This window comes from Wyeomyia smithii, chromosome 2 (genome assembly GCF_029784165.1).
Source record: "Wyeomyia smithii strain HCP4-BCI-WySm-NY-G18 chromosome 2, ASM2978416v1, whole genome shotgun sequence".
Taxonomy (NCBI): Eukaryota; Metazoa; Arthropoda; class Insecta; order Diptera; family Culicidae; genus Wyeomyia; species Wyeomyia smithii.
This window is the reverse complement of record NC_073695.1, coordinates 105,348,503-105,365,756: the sequence shown is the minus strand read 5'-3', so window position 1 is coordinate 105,365,756 and position 17,254 is coordinate 105,348,503. Positions and strand designations below refer to the sequence as shown.

At 39.2% G+C, this 17,254-nt stretch overlaps 1 protein-coding gene across 1 annotated transcript; it reads left to right on the top strand.

Moving 5' to 3' along the window:
• Positions 1–220: 220 nt before the first annotated feature.
• On the top strand, positions 221–13,262 carry LOC129722205 (L-lactate dehydrogenase). Its single transcript, XM_055675492.1, has 5 exons — positions 221–585; positions 802–937; positions 1,004–1,121; positions 10,856–11,445; positions 11,503–13,262. The coding sequence occupies exons 2-5, from the start codon at positions 815–817 to the stop codon at positions 11,665–11,667; spliced, it is 996 nt and encodes a 331-aa protein (XP_055531467.1). The 5' UTR covers positions 221–585; positions 802–814; the 3' UTR covers positions 11,668–13,262.
• The last annotated feature ends 3,992 nt before the right edge of the window (positions 13,263–17,254 follow it).

The window sequence follows — 17,254 nt, the reverse complement described above, 5'->3', positions numbered from 1 at the left end:
GAGCATTGATGACGATGATATTCGATTAAAAGGAGAATAAAAGAGTAACGCATAAACAGAGAGAATCTGTCATCTGGAAGAATTTTTTTCTGGATTTCCCAATATTTCTGTACTTTTCACAGAAAATTTATACATGAATCAAAACTGCAGCTAAATATTTTCCGTTTTCCATGAACGCCTAATGCATAAAGTTGTAATTCTAGTTTGATCCGGGAAGCACTAAAATTGTAACTGCCACTTCAACTCGACGGGAATCTTATTTTTCCACGAACCCATCATTGTCAGCAATGTTAGCGCGCCGTCATCGACAACTTTCAGTAGATACCTTTTTCTCCCAGCAAATATTGCAACCGTAAGCAACAACCATACGCCGAAAAAGGTCACCTTCAAAGTCTCTTTCCGAGAGGATATCCAACGTGGGGTGTAACGCCTCGAAGTTTATATTCTTCGCTGGGTCTGCGCGTATCGTCATACGTATTCCGTCAGTCGCACTGTTCATACGCGGGTAACCCCTCTAAGTGAATTGTGGTGTGGTGGTTCTCCAGTGCAAATATTTGAAAAAATTAACCTCAGTTCCAAACAAACGTGAGTAGCACTGTTAGTCTTTGCAGTGATAAGAAACATATTCCGACATGTGCGGAATTCAAAATTCGTCAGCTATTATTATTCCTAATCAAAGTTGAGTGACAATTCGACAAGCGAAATCGGAAGCGAGTGCAGAATATTGACTGGCGTTGTGTTTCAAAGTGACCTCTGCAGTATTGAACAGTGACCTATTTCCCAATTTTTCGTTAATTCCAGAAAACCCGACAAAATGTCTATCAAAACTAAGCTAATGAAGGAGATCGCCGAGCCGACGTCCACCTCGGGCAACAAGGTCACCATTGTCGGTATCGGGCAAGTCGGCATGGCATGTGCCTTCAGTATTTTGACCCAGGTGAGTTCGCCGGGCGACCTCAATTTTTCCCAAGGAGAATCGTGTTGAAATTTTCTTACGTTGCAGAGCGTGTCCAGTGAAGTGGCTTTGATTGATGTCAATGCTGAAAAACTGCAGGGTGAAATGTTGGATCTGCAGCATGGCTCTGCGTTCATGAAAAACGCTCAGATTCAAGCTAGCACAGGTATGAACATATTAAATTTATTTCAATTGTTCGCGGATAAAAGTGCCGACAGGGTGGTTGACTTTGGATGTATACTTTCGCTATCATTGAAACACCCTTGAGGGATTGTTAGGAGAAAATCATCGTATGAAAAGTAAAAGTTAGTCGTTGTGCGTTACATGACGGGAGAGAACCAGCCAATTTCGAACTTTGTTTGCTGCTGTGTGGTGGTGTTACTTAACCTTGTACTGTATGAGAATTTTCCTCTCAATGTGCAGCACAAATATGAGGTTCAAAATCGCTCCGATACACGGTTTGCGGCATAGCGCATGCTTCGAGTTCATATGGAATATGAAAATTTGCTCCCGGTTCCGATCTAGTGGATGAAAAGACTGCGTTACTACTACACCAGTTGAGTCTGCTGACAGTGTGTGTCTATTTCGATTCTATTTCTTCAAAAAGCATCAATCGATGGGTCGCTTGTTGTCATGAAAGGAGACTAACTTCGTTAGCCAATTTTAGAGTTTCTTTCAAGAAGTTATTATGATTGAGCAACTCTAAACAATATCAATACAGAGCTACATAATTTTATTATGTTCACTAATACATTGTACACGTTTTGAATAACCGTGAATAATGATGAGCAAAATACAATTTGTACAATATAATAGACATGCTTCCGTTATAGAACCTTTCTTGAAAATTTTGAGCCTAACAATTTAATATTTTAAAACTAAGCTCTGTTAGAGTCATCTCCAATAAATGCCAATTGAAATGCACTACTAGCTCTGGTTTCCTCTTTTCTATCGAGAGATTTCATTTGTGTAGAAAACTGTCGATGTTTACACTAGTATACTGTAAGCAATATCAGCTTTTAGATAAATACTAACAAAATCTATCAAATAGATGACCTCATTTTTGCATTTCCGCTGAGGTATGACATTTTCAAGCATTTTTGGCTGCACTTTTTTTAGCTAGCGTGATGGCGGGTAGAGATAACGAATAGCGCGATACTAAGTGTCCAGAATTCGAAGTAAAAAAGCAAAGCCTTGGTGCTACATTCCGATTTGGAACTTGACCTTTTGTTTATTATACGCAGACTTCGTAGCCAACTGTTTTATGTACAAGACAATATTGCGGGGCTTGGCGCTACGACCCTACTGACACTAATAGTCTCGACTGGTTTGTAAGGCCAGCATCGTACCTCGAGACCAACTGGGAATTCGAAGTAATCGTCGTTAAAATTGAGCCATAAGCTAGCTTTCGTGTTTAATTTTTATTAGCACCCTAAGAAGATCTAATCTTTATCTCTAAATTGAGTAATGTTTACATCTCAAAACCATTTAATTTTGGTCGGTAATAGTAACATAATTTAAATGCTAAAAATTTGGTAAGAAATTAAGTTTGCTAACATGTTTCGTTTCTGCCAGAAAAATCACTTGGCAGTGCCTTCAAAAATGTCAATGAAATAATCAAATTTAAGCTTGATAAATGCACAGAAAGCGACATCCAACGTATGTGATTGAAATCAAATCTGTAGAAATTTACTAAAGATTGAAATCGAAAATAAGTGTTTATTTTTTTTTCTCATATATCGTTTATTTGACACGGCACAAATACAATTTAATGTTTAACAGCGCCAGTTATATCTGGTGACTTCAAAACTAAAAGCAAATTTTTTATCCTCGCTGCCGACTACGAGCTGAAATTAAGTCTAACTTAAAACTAGCATGAATTTTTCAATCAGTGTTTTGTTGTTGAATGGTCGTCTGATGCTCTTCGAATGGCCGATGTCATGAGCTGGGGCAGGGGCTTGTATCCTCGGGTCCTGGAGGTATTGTGCGGGGTCTAGTTGCTGGTTATGGTTCGTTGTTGTTGTTCGCTAGTGTTCAAGTGGCCATATGGTATGTGCCGCTGAGCCAAGATATCACTGAAGGCCTCGGGTTCTCAGGTCGCGGCGAATTCGAGTGCGGTGCAGTTGCTGATTCCAAAATCTGTGCTTAAGGTTCAAACGTGTTCTTGTCGTTTTGTTGGGTGTAGACGGAGGGGAACGGGACTAGACTGGGGCATGGATGGATTTTAGGAAAACGTAGATAAGGGTCATGTAGGGTATGTCACGGCTCGCCAAGACATCACGAACAGGTACAGCTGGCCGTCTACCTCCGGCCTCAAGGGAAGCTACTAATTTAGACCTGGCGTCACGGTGGACTGGGCATGACCAAACAACGTGCTCTATGTCGTGATAACCTTCACCACAGGCACAGATACCATTTTCCCCGAGCCCAATACGACGGAGATGCGCATCAAATCTATAGTGATTGGACATAAGCCGAGACATCACGCAAATGAAATCTCGACCTACATCCAACCCCTTGAACCACGGATTCGTCGATACCTTGGGGATAATGGAATGTAACCACCTTCCCAGTTCCCCTCTGGTCCAAAAATTTTGCCAACTGATGATCGTATTCTGACGTACAAATGCAAAAATTCATTAAAAGCAATTGGTCTTTCATAAATTTCACCGTTTGTTGCGCCCACCTTAGCCAAAGAGTCCGCTTTCTCATTGTCCGGTATCGAGCAGTGAGAAGGGACCCACACTAAGGTAATCTGAGAAAATTTTTCGGATAAAGCACTCAGGTGTTCCCGTTTTTTTCCCAGGAAATACGGAGAGTGCTTAACATCTTTCATCGATCGGAGAGCCTCAATGGAACTGAGACTGTCCATAAAGATGAAATAATGGTCCGTGGGCATTTTTTCGATAATCTCTAGGGTGTACTGAATTGCAGCTAATTCTGCGACGTAAACAGAAGCAGGATTATCGAGCTCATGGGAGACGGTTAAATTGTTATTGAAGATACCGAAGCCAGTGGACCCATCAATAAGTGATCCGTCAGTGTAGAACATATTGTCGCAAATGATGTTTCGATATTTATTGGAAAAAATTTTGGGGATCTGCTGCACGCGTAAATGATCCGGGATTCCACGGGTTTCTTCTATCATGGATGTATCGAAAAACACAGTAGAATCAGAAGTATTCAATAAGTTGACACGATTTGGAATATTCGAAGAAGGATTGATATTTTGGGACATGTGATTGAAATACAATGTCATAAAACGGGTTTGAGAATTAAGTTCGATTAACCTTTCAAATTTTCAATCACAGGACGGTTCAAGACCTCACATTTGATAAGAATACGAGAAGACAGGCTCCAAAAGCGGGTTTTCAAAGGTAGAACTCCAGCTAAGACCTCCAAACTCATCGTATGGGTCGATTGCATGCAACCTAAGGCGATACGCAAACAACGATATTGTATTCGCTCCAGTTTGATCAAATGTGTGTTTGCTGCGGAGCGGAAGCAGAAACACCCGTATTCAATAACAGACAATATCGTTGTTTGGTAAAGCCTTATAAGGTCTCCTGGGTGGGCTCCCCACCATTGTCCGGTTATTGTACGAAGAAAATTCACTTTTTGTTGACATTTTTTCATCAGATACCTCACGTGGCAACCCCAGGTGCCTTTAGAGTCGAACCAGACACCAAGATATTTGTGTACCAAAACCTGAGAAATCGTTTTACCCATTAATTGTGTTTGAAGCTGAGCAGGTTCATGCTTCCTAGAAAAAACTACTATCTCAGTCTTCTCCGGAGAGAATTCGATACCTAGCTGTAAAGCCCAAGCAGACAAATTGTCCAAGGTATCTTGCAATGGTCCTTGCAAATCGGCAGCTTTGGCTCCTGTAACAGAGATTACACTGTCGTCTGCAAGTTGTCTTATCGTGCATGAATTTGCCAGACATTCGTCGATGTCATTTACATAAAAATTGTAAAGAAGGGGGCTTAAACATAAGCTCTGGGGAATACCCATGTAGCTAATTCGCAAAGTTGCCAAATCGCCATGCGTAAAATGCATATGCTTTTCGGCCAACAAATTGTGCAAAAAATTGTTCAAAATTGGAGAAAATCCTTGTCGGTGAAGTTTACCCGAAAGAATGTCAATAGAAACGGAATCAAAAGCCCCCTTAATGTCCAAGAACGCAGACGCCATTTGTTCTTTGCGAGCATACGCCAGCTGAATATCTGTTGAAAGCAACGCAAGACAATCATTCGTCCCTTTGGCACGGCGGAAGCCAAACTGAGTATCTGATAGTAGACCATTTGATTCGACCCAATGGTCTAAGCGACGGAGTATCATTTTTTCCATCAATTTCCGGATACAGGAAGCATTGCAATCGGCCTATAAGAGTTGTGATCAGAAGCTGGTTTTCCTGGTTTTTGGATGGCGATCACCTTCACTTGCCTCCAATCCTGCGGTACAATGTTTTGCTCCAGGAACTTATTGAACAAGTTCAACAAGCGCCTCTTGGCATTGCCGGGTAGATTCTTCAACAAGTTGAATTTGATTCTATCTAACCCAGGCGCGTTATTGTTACAGGACAGGAGGGCAACTGAAAATTCTGCCATCGTAAAAGGTGATTCTATCGCGTCGTGGCCCGGAGACGCATCGCGAACAAAGTTTTGCGCAGGAACAGAGTCCGGACATACTTTCCTGGCAAAATCAAATATCCACCGACTTGAAGACTCCTCGCTTTCGTTGACCGTTATACGATTTCGCATTCGTCGGGATGTGTTCCAAAGAAAGCTCATCGATGTCTCCCTCGACGTCTCATTTACGAACCGACGCCAATATCCGCGTTTCTTTGCTTTTGCCAAGCTTTTAAGCTTGGTATCAAGCTCCGAATACCGTATATAGTCGCCAGGTATACCTCCCTTCTGGAAGGCCAAAAACGCGTCGGATCTTTGCGTGTAGACATCGGAGCACTCTTTGTCCCACCACGGAGTTGGAGGCCGCTCTTTGATCGTTACGCCGGGATATTTCTTCGTTTGGGCTTGCAACGCGGCGTCGAGGATTAAGCCCGCGAGGAGGTTGTATTCTTCAAGTGGTGGATGATGTTGAATCGACTCGACCGCTTTGGAAATCATTTCCTCGTATAACTTCCAATCGACAATCCTTGTGAGGTCATACGGAATGTCAATTGGTCGCATGCGAGTTGACCCGTTAGTAATTGAAATAAGATAAGGCAAATGGTCGCTACCGTGAGGATCGAGGATTACCTTCCATGTGCAATCCAACCGTAGCGACGTCGAACATAAGGATAGATCCAAAGCGCTTGGGCGCGCTGGAGGTTTCGGGATACGTGTCATTTCACCGTTGTTTAAAATAGTCATGTCGAAGTCATCGCAAATTAAAGAGGAGCGGTTATCATTGTAGGGGGAACCCCAAGCCACACCATGAGAGTTGAAGTCTCCCAAAATCAAACGTGGCGAGGGAAGAAGTTCTATTAAATCAAAGAGCAGCCGTTGCCCAACCTGTGCTCTGGGAGGAATATATATTGAGGCAATACAAAGCTCTTTACCTTGTATTGTCATTTGGCATGCGACAACTTCGATGCCTGGAATCGAGGGGAGGTTAATACGATAGAAAGAATAGCAATAGATGAAGAAAGAATAGCACTTTTTAATCCCTAGAAGTACTCCTCCATATGGAGTGTCTCGATCAAGGCGAATAATATTAAAATCATGGAAGTTGAGATCAATATTTGAAGTAAGCCAAGTTTCACAAAGGGAAAATGCAACGCATTTGTTTTTATTTATCAAAACTTTAAACGAATCAATTTTTGGTAAAATACTTCTACAATTCCACTGTAAGACAGAGATAGAATCCTTCAGATTGGCAGATGAATCAGGCATCGAAGGATACGATCGCTGCAAGGAGGGGCCATTGAGCAGTTAACTGCTTCAAAAATGTTCTAACTGTTGGGAGGAATGCTGTAAAAAAACTTTTATTGGATCGGGTACATTGAAAGTTTCAAAAATCCAGTCCACAATGTCAAAAAATTTCACCAGTCCAGCATTTGATTTTTCAACTGGATGTGCAAAAGGAACAACTGGGGTTTTAGATGATCCAGGAAGTGCTGGGAACTCCTTCTGGGACTTTAAATTTGCAAGCCCAGGAGGAGTTTGCTTCGGTTTTTCCGCTGCACTTTTAGGTTTGTTTGTACCATTCATTTCACTTTGGGAAATCTTTGGACCTTTTCGGGGAAGTTTAGGAGAGGAAATATTTTTCCTCTTTCTAGACTCCCCAGGATTGGCATAGGATGTTCCCGCTGGTGAATCGTCAGAATCGGTTTCATCAGAGGACAACAGATCGAAGGGGTCGAAGTAACGGGAGAAGTGGTAACGGTCTTCTTCAGCATGTCAGCGTAGGAACGCTTTGAACGCTCTTTGAAACGAGTCTGACGGAGTTTATTTTTTTTGTCACCGACGAGCGATACCGACCGCAATTGCTTGCAGTCGAGCACCTTCACATCGGGACATGTGCTGTTCTTGAAGCACCCTTTAGCACTTTTCAATATACACTCCACGGAAAGACTCGAATCGGTCACGACACCGTCGATCTCCACATCTCTAGCGGGTACATAGACACGGTATTCCCGTGTAAAGAGCTCGGAGCAAGCTATATCGTTGGCCTCTTTAAGGTCATTGACCACGACACGGAGCTTGTTCGGCCTGATTTTGGGAATTTCAGTCACAGATTTATAGTGTGACGTCAGGTATTTCGAAATCTGTAATATATTCAATGATTTCGATTTCGGCCCTGCTTTAGGCCTGAGGTAAACTGCCACTGGAAGCGTCGATCCGTCTGGGTACAACCTGACACGTGAGGGAGCTGAAGAATTAACAGTAGAAGGAGGGGCAGGAGGGACAGGGTCGGGGGGATTCGAGGATGGAGGTGCGGGAGGTGGGGGATCTACATCCATCGCGCTAAAACTAGCGCGCCGATGGGACAGACAAGAAGCACGTACCTTCCTTTCCTTTTCTCCTTTGTGTTGGATAAACGTCTACAGGAGTACACTGCACTCACCACCAAATCGTTCGACAGCAGGCAGCTACAAAGCGACACAGTTACACAAAGGCACTTGACCTCGAATGCGAAACAGCAATCCAAACAAAAGACACCGGGCCCGGTCAAAGAATGCCAGCACTTGTGCACACGTTTTGAATTTTATCGGAGCGAATTCGAAACACAACCGATGCTGATGCGTGTTCGGCACAGAATGAAAATAAGTGTTTATGTGCTACAGGATTTTATAATAATTAGAACTTATCGAAAAAAAAATTGGGGAAACAAGCCAGTGGTGTAAAACGACCCACCTTACTTAATAAAAGGTTTATGCTCTACAAAGCATGATTTTCGAAGTACAATGCTATTTGTTGTCCTCTGCTAACGTAAAAACCAGGAAAACACTAACAAAACGCGGCGTGAAACAGGACACAACACTTACTGTTCACCAGCTGATTTTCAATTTCAAATACAAAATTTCCAGCTGAAGACTTTCCAACAAGAAGTGTGATATATACAAAAAAAATCAAAATAAACGTATAATTAATAAGGCAAAATATCATGATGGATCGTAATAACTTAAAATGCAAAATTTACAAAGTCAATCAAGCACAAGTTGTTTTAATTTTATTGAAAACTTCTTTAGCAGCAATTTTTACTGCATAACGTTAACGTGCTTCAATTGAATTAGTTCATGGTCAGCGCTATAAACGAATTGAATTGGATCGTCCATGGAAATAATCAAAAAGTAAGCCCAATTTACTGTTACATTCAAGGTCGTACAATGCATTAACCGACAACACTAGGGTGGTTTACCGGTAAAACAAAAACCGGTAAAACCGGTAAAACAGATATTTTTTTCAATACCGAAATACCGGTATTGGAGAGGCAAAAATACCGGTATTTTCGGTATTTTCTTTAAATTTAAAAAAATCACCAAACAATTGTAAGGCTAATGAATGCCACCCACTTAGATAGGCATTACAAATCACATGACGATGTATATAATAAATACATTTAGACAGAAGCAACATTGAATATGAATTTACCCTCACCTATTTATCAATTTTTGTTATCTTTTTGCTTGTTCTGCATGGATTCAGACGATGTGTTCATGTGTATCGATAACATGTCAAAAAACTTCATATTAATAAAGCAAAACATTTATTTTTTTAGTAGAACGGATAATCTCTTTACACTCTCATACTCACAGAGGCAACTCGTAGGTATTGAACCTACCAGTTTAACTACAAATTATGAAAATCAAACTAGGCAGCAGTAATCACAATCATGTCAGCGAAAATACATAAGTCATTATTCATTTTGTGCTGTTTAAAAATAAAACTAAAAAAATAATGAATAATCATAAATTTGGATTGGGAATTTTTTTTTGTTGATACAAAGTGTTTACAGGATGAAATAATCAACCAATAAAGAGTTCATCCTAAAAACTACTGTTTCTTGAGAAAATGAGATATTTGAATAGATGTAACATGGTCAATGCTTCGTCGCCCATACCGCAGCGGGCTTTTATTAGCAACTAGCTGAATGTTCCCGGATTTGCTCGTGTTAAAATTTCTGCTTTTTCTATAGTTTCCTATATTTTTATATATTTTTGGCCAACCTCTCATTTCAAATATTTATTTCTATTTCAGTTACAAACTTGTGCATATGCCACATTTTTCGTTTCTCCATCAGGAGCTAAAATTAATAAAATAATTATAATAATACATAATGTTGACGAACTGCTCGAAGAGCATCGAACAGAATATAGAAGCATTTACCTTCGATTCCTTCGCAAAAAGTAAATTCTTGTCTGATCGTCATTTCTTTTTATTTCTTTTTTTTCTTCATTCATATACTCTTCTCAACAGTTTCAAATATTGTTTTTCTAAGAATTTTAAAGTTATTCACTAATTTGAAACTAAGTTTTGCGATGTGAATGAAAATTGAAATATAAATCTGCATGTTATTTTTGTTGTTTTTGAGTTTCGAAATTATGTTCTTCGTAATCATATCACTAGATTCATTCATTGAAGTTTTTCAAACACTGTTAAATTTTTCCAGTGTTGTATGTGGAACTTATACCACAAGAGATCAAAACAACAATGGTCGCAGAGGTCCAAATCTTACAAAAAAACTGGACCGTAATGAAGTATAGGTACTCATAAATGCAAAAACATAATTATGCAGCGACACGTCCATACATAGATGCAGATGCAACCTGAGACGCTAAGCAAAAAATAAATTTCAAATCCAAATTAGTGTAGGTAACGTCTTCGGCAGTTTTACTTCGGCAGGTTTTTCCATAAAACTGCGGCAGGAAACCGGCCGAAGAAAACCACTGCCGGAAACGTTCGACACCCTTTATCTTTGATTATTTTTCAGTTTTATTTTTAAATAGTACAGAGAGAGTGACTTGCGTTTTTTCGCGGACAATCATCATTACTTCCCCAAGATATGATTTTAAGAATTTTGTGGTTGGAAAAGTAGGTTCAAAGTCCACGAGTCACCACTGGTTTGTATTAATCCGAAAAAAAAAATACCGGTTTTTTACCGGTTTTACCGGTTTTTATTTTTATGAATACCGAAATACCGGTTTTTCAAAAAGTCGGTAATACCGACCACCCTAGACAACACACGTTCATATGCGTTGATTAAGTTAAGTATCTTCAATCAAGTTTACGCCTGTGTATCAATTTCATAGCTCTGTATACACTTAACCTGTCAACACAACTTAAAAATGTCGCGCAGCAGCAAGTGGCGCGCTCTATACTTGAATGTTGCAAATAATATTACCGATTCGTAGCCAATACACTCATCTCGTCTTTTCTCGCTTTGTAATTCCAGATTTCGCAGTCTCAGCCGGTTCCCGTCTGATCATAGTCACAGCTGGTGCCCGCCAGAAGGAAGGCGAGAGTCGCCTCAATCTAGTTCAACGTAACTGTGACATCCTGAAGGGTGTTATCCCAAAACTGGTTGAGCTCAGTCCCGATTGCATTCTGCTGGTGGTTTCAAACCCTGTCGACATCCTAACGTACGTCGCCTGGAAACTGTCTGGTCTGCCGAAGAACCGCGTTATCGGCTCCGGTACCAATCTCGACTCTTCCCGTTTCCGGTTCTTGATGTCGCAACGTTTGGGAGTTGCGCCAACTTCCTGTCATGGTTGGATTATCGGTGAGCACGGTGATAGCTCTGTTCCTGTTTGGTCCGGTGTAAATATTGCCGGAGTTAGATTAGCTGAAATTAATCCAGCTATTGGTACACCTGAAGATGAAGAAAAATGGGGTGATCTACATCATGAAGTTGTGAACAGCGCTTACGAAATCATTAAACTAAAAGGCTACACATCCTGGGCTATCGGTCTCAGTGTTGCCTCACTGGCATCTGCTCTGTTGAGAAACACTTACAACGTACACGCTGTGTCTACTCTGGTCACTGTAAGTTTACAAACAATATTTAACATTTAACAAATATTCATTGGCTAACAATTGCAGGGCGAACACGGAATTTCTCAAGAAGTATACTTATCGCTACCATGCGTACTAGGCAGAAATGGCGTCTCACATGTCGTCAAACAAATTCTGACTGAAGAAGAAACTAATAAGCTGCAGAAATCGGCTACTATTATGGCTGAGGTTCAGGCCGGCATTAAATTTTAAATCCTGCACGTAGACAAGTAATAAATTATTATATTTATCAATAGAAAAAAACAATGAAAAATTGAATCATGAAAACTCAGAAGTAAGAATGACTTCACTCTCAAACTTGCACACTACTTTTGAGAACGTACACACTTTAAAGCAAGCACCTTATGTAGACTATGATAGATAATATGAAAAGTAGCTAAAGCTAGGATGCTATGCCTCCCAAAAGCATCCCTAATTCTTATCTAAGGAAAAATTGAAAATTGCCAGATCAAAACACAGTCTACCTCGAAGGCATTTAAAAACAATTCGGCTTTTAACAATTGGATGGTTATTTTCCAATTAGGCTTTAAAATAGGAAGGAAAAGCCGATAGAACATTTTGATGTTAGCTCGCTTGATTTGGTCAGTAACTACCAGTGATTTGTTAGGAAGAACAAAGTCTCGCCCAAAATGTATGAACCTGAAGGTTCATTTGAAGGCAAAATGGTGATGATGATGGTCCCACCTCATACCCCTACATCGGTTTGAGCTGGTCGATTTATCTAAGAAAGATATTATTTAACGACATACAATGTAACCAGTAGGCAAACAAATAACGGACTGGTTATTAATACAGACATAGTAACCCTTCAGAAGAATACCAATAATTTGAAAAATTAAAAAAAATCGATTTTCCAATAACATCATTGATCCAAGGCTCATCCAAAACGTTTCCAACCCGAAAATTATCTGGATTTGGTTAGGAATCGAACCTAACATTTAGGAACTTTAACTAATCAGTATTGGTTCTGGATAACGATCCAAAACTACGAGAGAGATCCTATGATACTATAGTTATCGATAACGAGCTATACAGTCCACAGGCAAACCCAAGCCTTTTCAGTTTTTTCTCCCAACCCTTTGTTCTAAATCGTGAAAACAGATAAATATTAAAAATCTTAATGAAAATATATATAATATTACAAACCAAAAAAGCAACTTATCAACCCGATATGCCTTTTGTTTCAATTTCAGGGGTTTAACCCTGATGTACTCAGTATCCAGATTGTCTATGTCAGTCTACGCGCGCATGGCTCAAACATGTGTAGTCAACTCATTTTTTTCACTCTACTATTTAATATTATTAGCTATATTCAAACAAAAATCCATCATCATCAATGAACATAATAACTCAGTGTACCAGATAAATTTGAAAAAAAAAAATATACTTAAATATTACAATCTTCTTTATTAATCAACAAAAAATTCGTTGAAATCTGTCTACAAAACAGATTTTATGTGTGAAATACAAAGCCTTTTAAACTCCGCCATTGTTGCTGCACGTTTCACTTGTCTGGGCATCGAATTGAAAAAGTTAATTCCTTTATACAACAGAGAGTTCTGTGATCTACTAAATAAAAAGTGTGGTGTTCTAGCGTCTTCCGCGTTTCTAGTGTTGTACCTATGAAAATCACTTCCCCTATCAATTCGATCACACAAATATCGAGGCAGCATATTATTAAAAATTTTATAAAGGAACACCATTGTCAAAAAATATACTCGTTGCTTCACAGAAAGCCAATGCAACGCGTCCAGCATGAAACTCGAGGAAGTGTATCTATTACATCTTAATATTAATCGCATTACTTTATTTTGTAACCGCTGTAATCTCAATATTTGTGTATTATTTGCAAGGAATAAGATGGATGAGCAAAAGTCTATATGTGGTGAAATGATTGACTTATACATCAAAATTTTACTACTAACAGTCAATTCATTTTTTAAACGGCACAGAATACCGTATTTTTTAGCCATTTTTCTGATGACGTTGTCAATGTGAGACTTGAAAGTTGACTTGTCATCAATGATTACTCCAAGATATTTTAACTCATTCACGCGATCAATCGTCTCACCATTAATTGCAATATTTAAGTCTGGTCTGGAGTTGGCCGAAGAAATAATCAAATATTTAGTTTTGCTAATGTTTAGCTTAAGTTGTTTAAAATTTAACCAATTCGCCAGATAACGTAAGTCTTGGTTTAAAAGTGTTTCAACATCATTTGGATTTTTAGCCGCAATGAACAAAACAGTGTCGTCGGCAAATAAATTTACATCACAAAACCGTAAAACTCGCTTCATGTCATTAATATAAATTATAAACAAAATGGGCCCTCAAACACTTCCTTGCGGTACACCCAGTGTATTAGCAATGGAAACTGATTCAGAATCATAAAAACGAGTCTTCTGAGTTCTAGCACACAAATAGCTTTCAAACCATTTATATGCTGTCCCTACGATACCAAAGCGCTTTAATGTTTGCAACAATAAGGGCCTAGAAATTGTTTCAAAAGCGCGTTTTAGATCCAGAAACACCGCAAAAATAGTTTCTTTAGCCTCGATTTTCTCTTTCCATTTTGCTAACACCAAATTCAATGCAGACTCACAAGAGTGTCCCTCTCGATAACCTGATTGTTCTGGGATCAGCAAATCATTACTGTTTAAATAATGCATTAGCTGGCCTTTAACAATTAGCTCCAAAATTTTCTCTAATGTGTGCAGTATATTAATGGGGCGGAACTCTTCGGCTTTATCCGTCCCAGTAATTCTGGGGATAGGAACCACAAGAGATTCCTTCCAAACTTCAGGCACGTGCCCTGTTTGTAAAGATTCGTTAACAAGGTCCAGCAGGTCGTGTCCAATTACATGAAAGCAATCTTGTATTACTTTTGCGTTGACATTGTCGATACCAGCCGATCTCTTCAAAGAGAAACAAATATCTTTCAACTCTGCAAAAGTAATAGGATAAAAACCATCAAATCTACAGTTGTTATGGATCGGCTGTATTATCTCGTCAGGTTCATTGACCACATCAATACTTTGATCGATCGATTGAACACTTTCAACGAAATAACTGTTAAATTTATTTGCAATAACTCGCGCGGAGTTTTCCTCAATACCATTAAAAGTTATGCACTGTGATAATGTATTATTACTTTTCATTAATTTTTTCATTAAGTTTTCCATAACTCTTTGCTGTTATTTTGATGTTGATCGATCTTCCGTTGTATATATGCACATCTAACCTTTTTCAAGGTGCGTGAATATATGTTTCGCGCCGCGGTGTACCTGTTCCAATCATCGTTATCATTACTTCTACAAAAATTTTTATAACATTTATCTCTTCTACGTTTTAATCGCACAAGATCTAAAGAGTACCAGCTGTTCGAATTTTGTAACTCAACAAATTTTTCAGAAACTAGATTCTTGGTACAGTCTTCCAACGTTTTGGTTAGAACAGCTGCTTTATTGTCCAAATCTCCAGTTATTGGATGAAAATTCAAACTTCTTGAAACAAGCTGAGACATTGCTTGTTTCGAATAACTATTCCAGCACTTTATTTTCACTTTATCCTCTCGGTTTTGATCGTTTTCAATTGAAATACAAATTGTCTCATGGTCTGTTATTTTATAATCGGCCTCTGTGAAGGAATTAACATTATCAAAATTGGAGAACACATGATCAATCAAGGTACGAGAGTGTCTGGAAATTCTTGTAAATTGAAAAACTGTTTGTCTTAGATTGAAAAAACCGACTAATTGCTTTAATTGATTCGAGTTCGATCCACCAAGCCAATCAATATTGAAATCACCAGCAATTACGTTTAATTTATTCAAATCAACAAAATTTTCCCACCAGTTATCTAAAATTTCCAAAAAACGCTGGTCACTCGAACTGGGGGAATGGTAGACTATTCCAAAATTTCCCATCGTCATGCCTCTCTGAACTGATATTCCCAGGAACCAATTGTTTTCGGCAGATTCGTTTGATAGAATGTTGAACTTGACTGATTCCTTGGCGTAAATAGCAACCCCACCAGTATGTCTGGAATGTGAAAGGCAAAAAGCAACTTTATAACCCGGAATACTATATTGATCAAATGCATCAGCTTCCACTATGTGAGTTTCAGCCAGCAATACTAACATTGGTCGTTTTTTTTTTCCACAAGATGCCGCAAAGCAACATAATTCGTGGATAAACCAGCAATATTAAGATAAACTATTTCTAATTTCCTCTCACATTGCATTTTCTTCAGCTGCTATTTACTTGACAACATGTTGCTTTTTCTTTTTTCAAACAGTCTCCGAAAAACTGGACACTGCGAACTTGTTGCTGGATGTTTCGCGTCCAAATTCGTTTTTAACTCATTATTATGTTTTAAACAATTTACGCATTTATAATCAGTAGAAGCGCATTCCGATGTTTTATGCTTTTCACTGCATTTAGAGCATGTCTCAGGATTAACACACTCTGTGCTTTTATGACCAAATTCGCCACATTTAAAGCAACGCAATACATTTATGGCCTCTCGTACAAAACACTTGTCCCACCCAATGCTTACTTTTCCAGCATTCATTAGGCAGTTATAAGTGTCTTGATCAACTTCGATTATCACGTTAAACTTGTTATATTTGAAGCGTGAATTTTCATACTCGGCAATAACCTTTACTTCTTTAAAGCCGATGCTATCATTCTGACTTTTCAACAAGTCTATGAATTCATCGGAGGAATATCGATCACTCATTCCCACAATCTTCAACTTAGGCTTCGCGATTGTGGGAATAACAGCATTATATCGTTCACCCAGGTTGCTTTCAATGTCTTTTTTAACAACCTCAACATTATCCCCTACTGCACACTCTGCAATTATCGAGCCATTCTTACCGTTTCTAAAGTTCCTGATTTTGTGGATTTTTGGATCTAAAGTTTTTTTTCAAAAAACATCTAGTATCTTCACTAGATTGAGAAGTCTCAACCGGTTTGATCACAATGACCGGCCGAGCCTTACGGTTTTCCTTTTTCTGTAATTTATTTGATATACTCCCAGTCGAACTCGCTAAAACATTCGCGTATGTTGGTAAACTTTCCGAAAAAACCTCGTCATCACGTACTAGTAACATCTTTTTACTGGGGTTAGAGTCCGATTCGGAGTGAACCGTTCTCTCATTTCGACTCCTTTTTCTGTTCATTGGACCATTATTTCTATCGCGATCGGTTTTTCAGACTATTTGGTTTTTGAAATCATCCAGCTTTCTGGCAACACTGGTCTCAATGTTTACCAGACTCTCACGAAGAGAATCGCTGACAGATTTCAAAATAGTCTCGATCGCGTTAGAAACAGCAACATTTCTCTGGGTTTCAATTTTGTTTTAATTATTTGTGAGCGACTGAGAGACAGATGATAAGGCATCTCTCATCTTTGTCAACTCACTCAAAACATCATCTTTCCCACCGTCATCACAGGCTGATAAACACGAAACACATTTAAACACAATATTATCATTATCATTAATGACTTTCGCTGCTATTTTCGTAAGGGGCGTGCAAACTCTGTGGAACTGAGATTTGCATTTACCAACGCAAACAACCGGATCGTCGCTAATGCGAATTATATTACCACATTTGCCACAATCCATCTTCCCGCTGCAAACAAGCCGAAGCTGCTGCAGACCAATACGCTGGATTCGTCCAGCAGCAACGGAGGGTAAAGGCAAATGAACAATGAAAAAACACAACAATGAAAGTTCAATCAGCAGCCGTAGCGTCTATATAACAAAGATGCG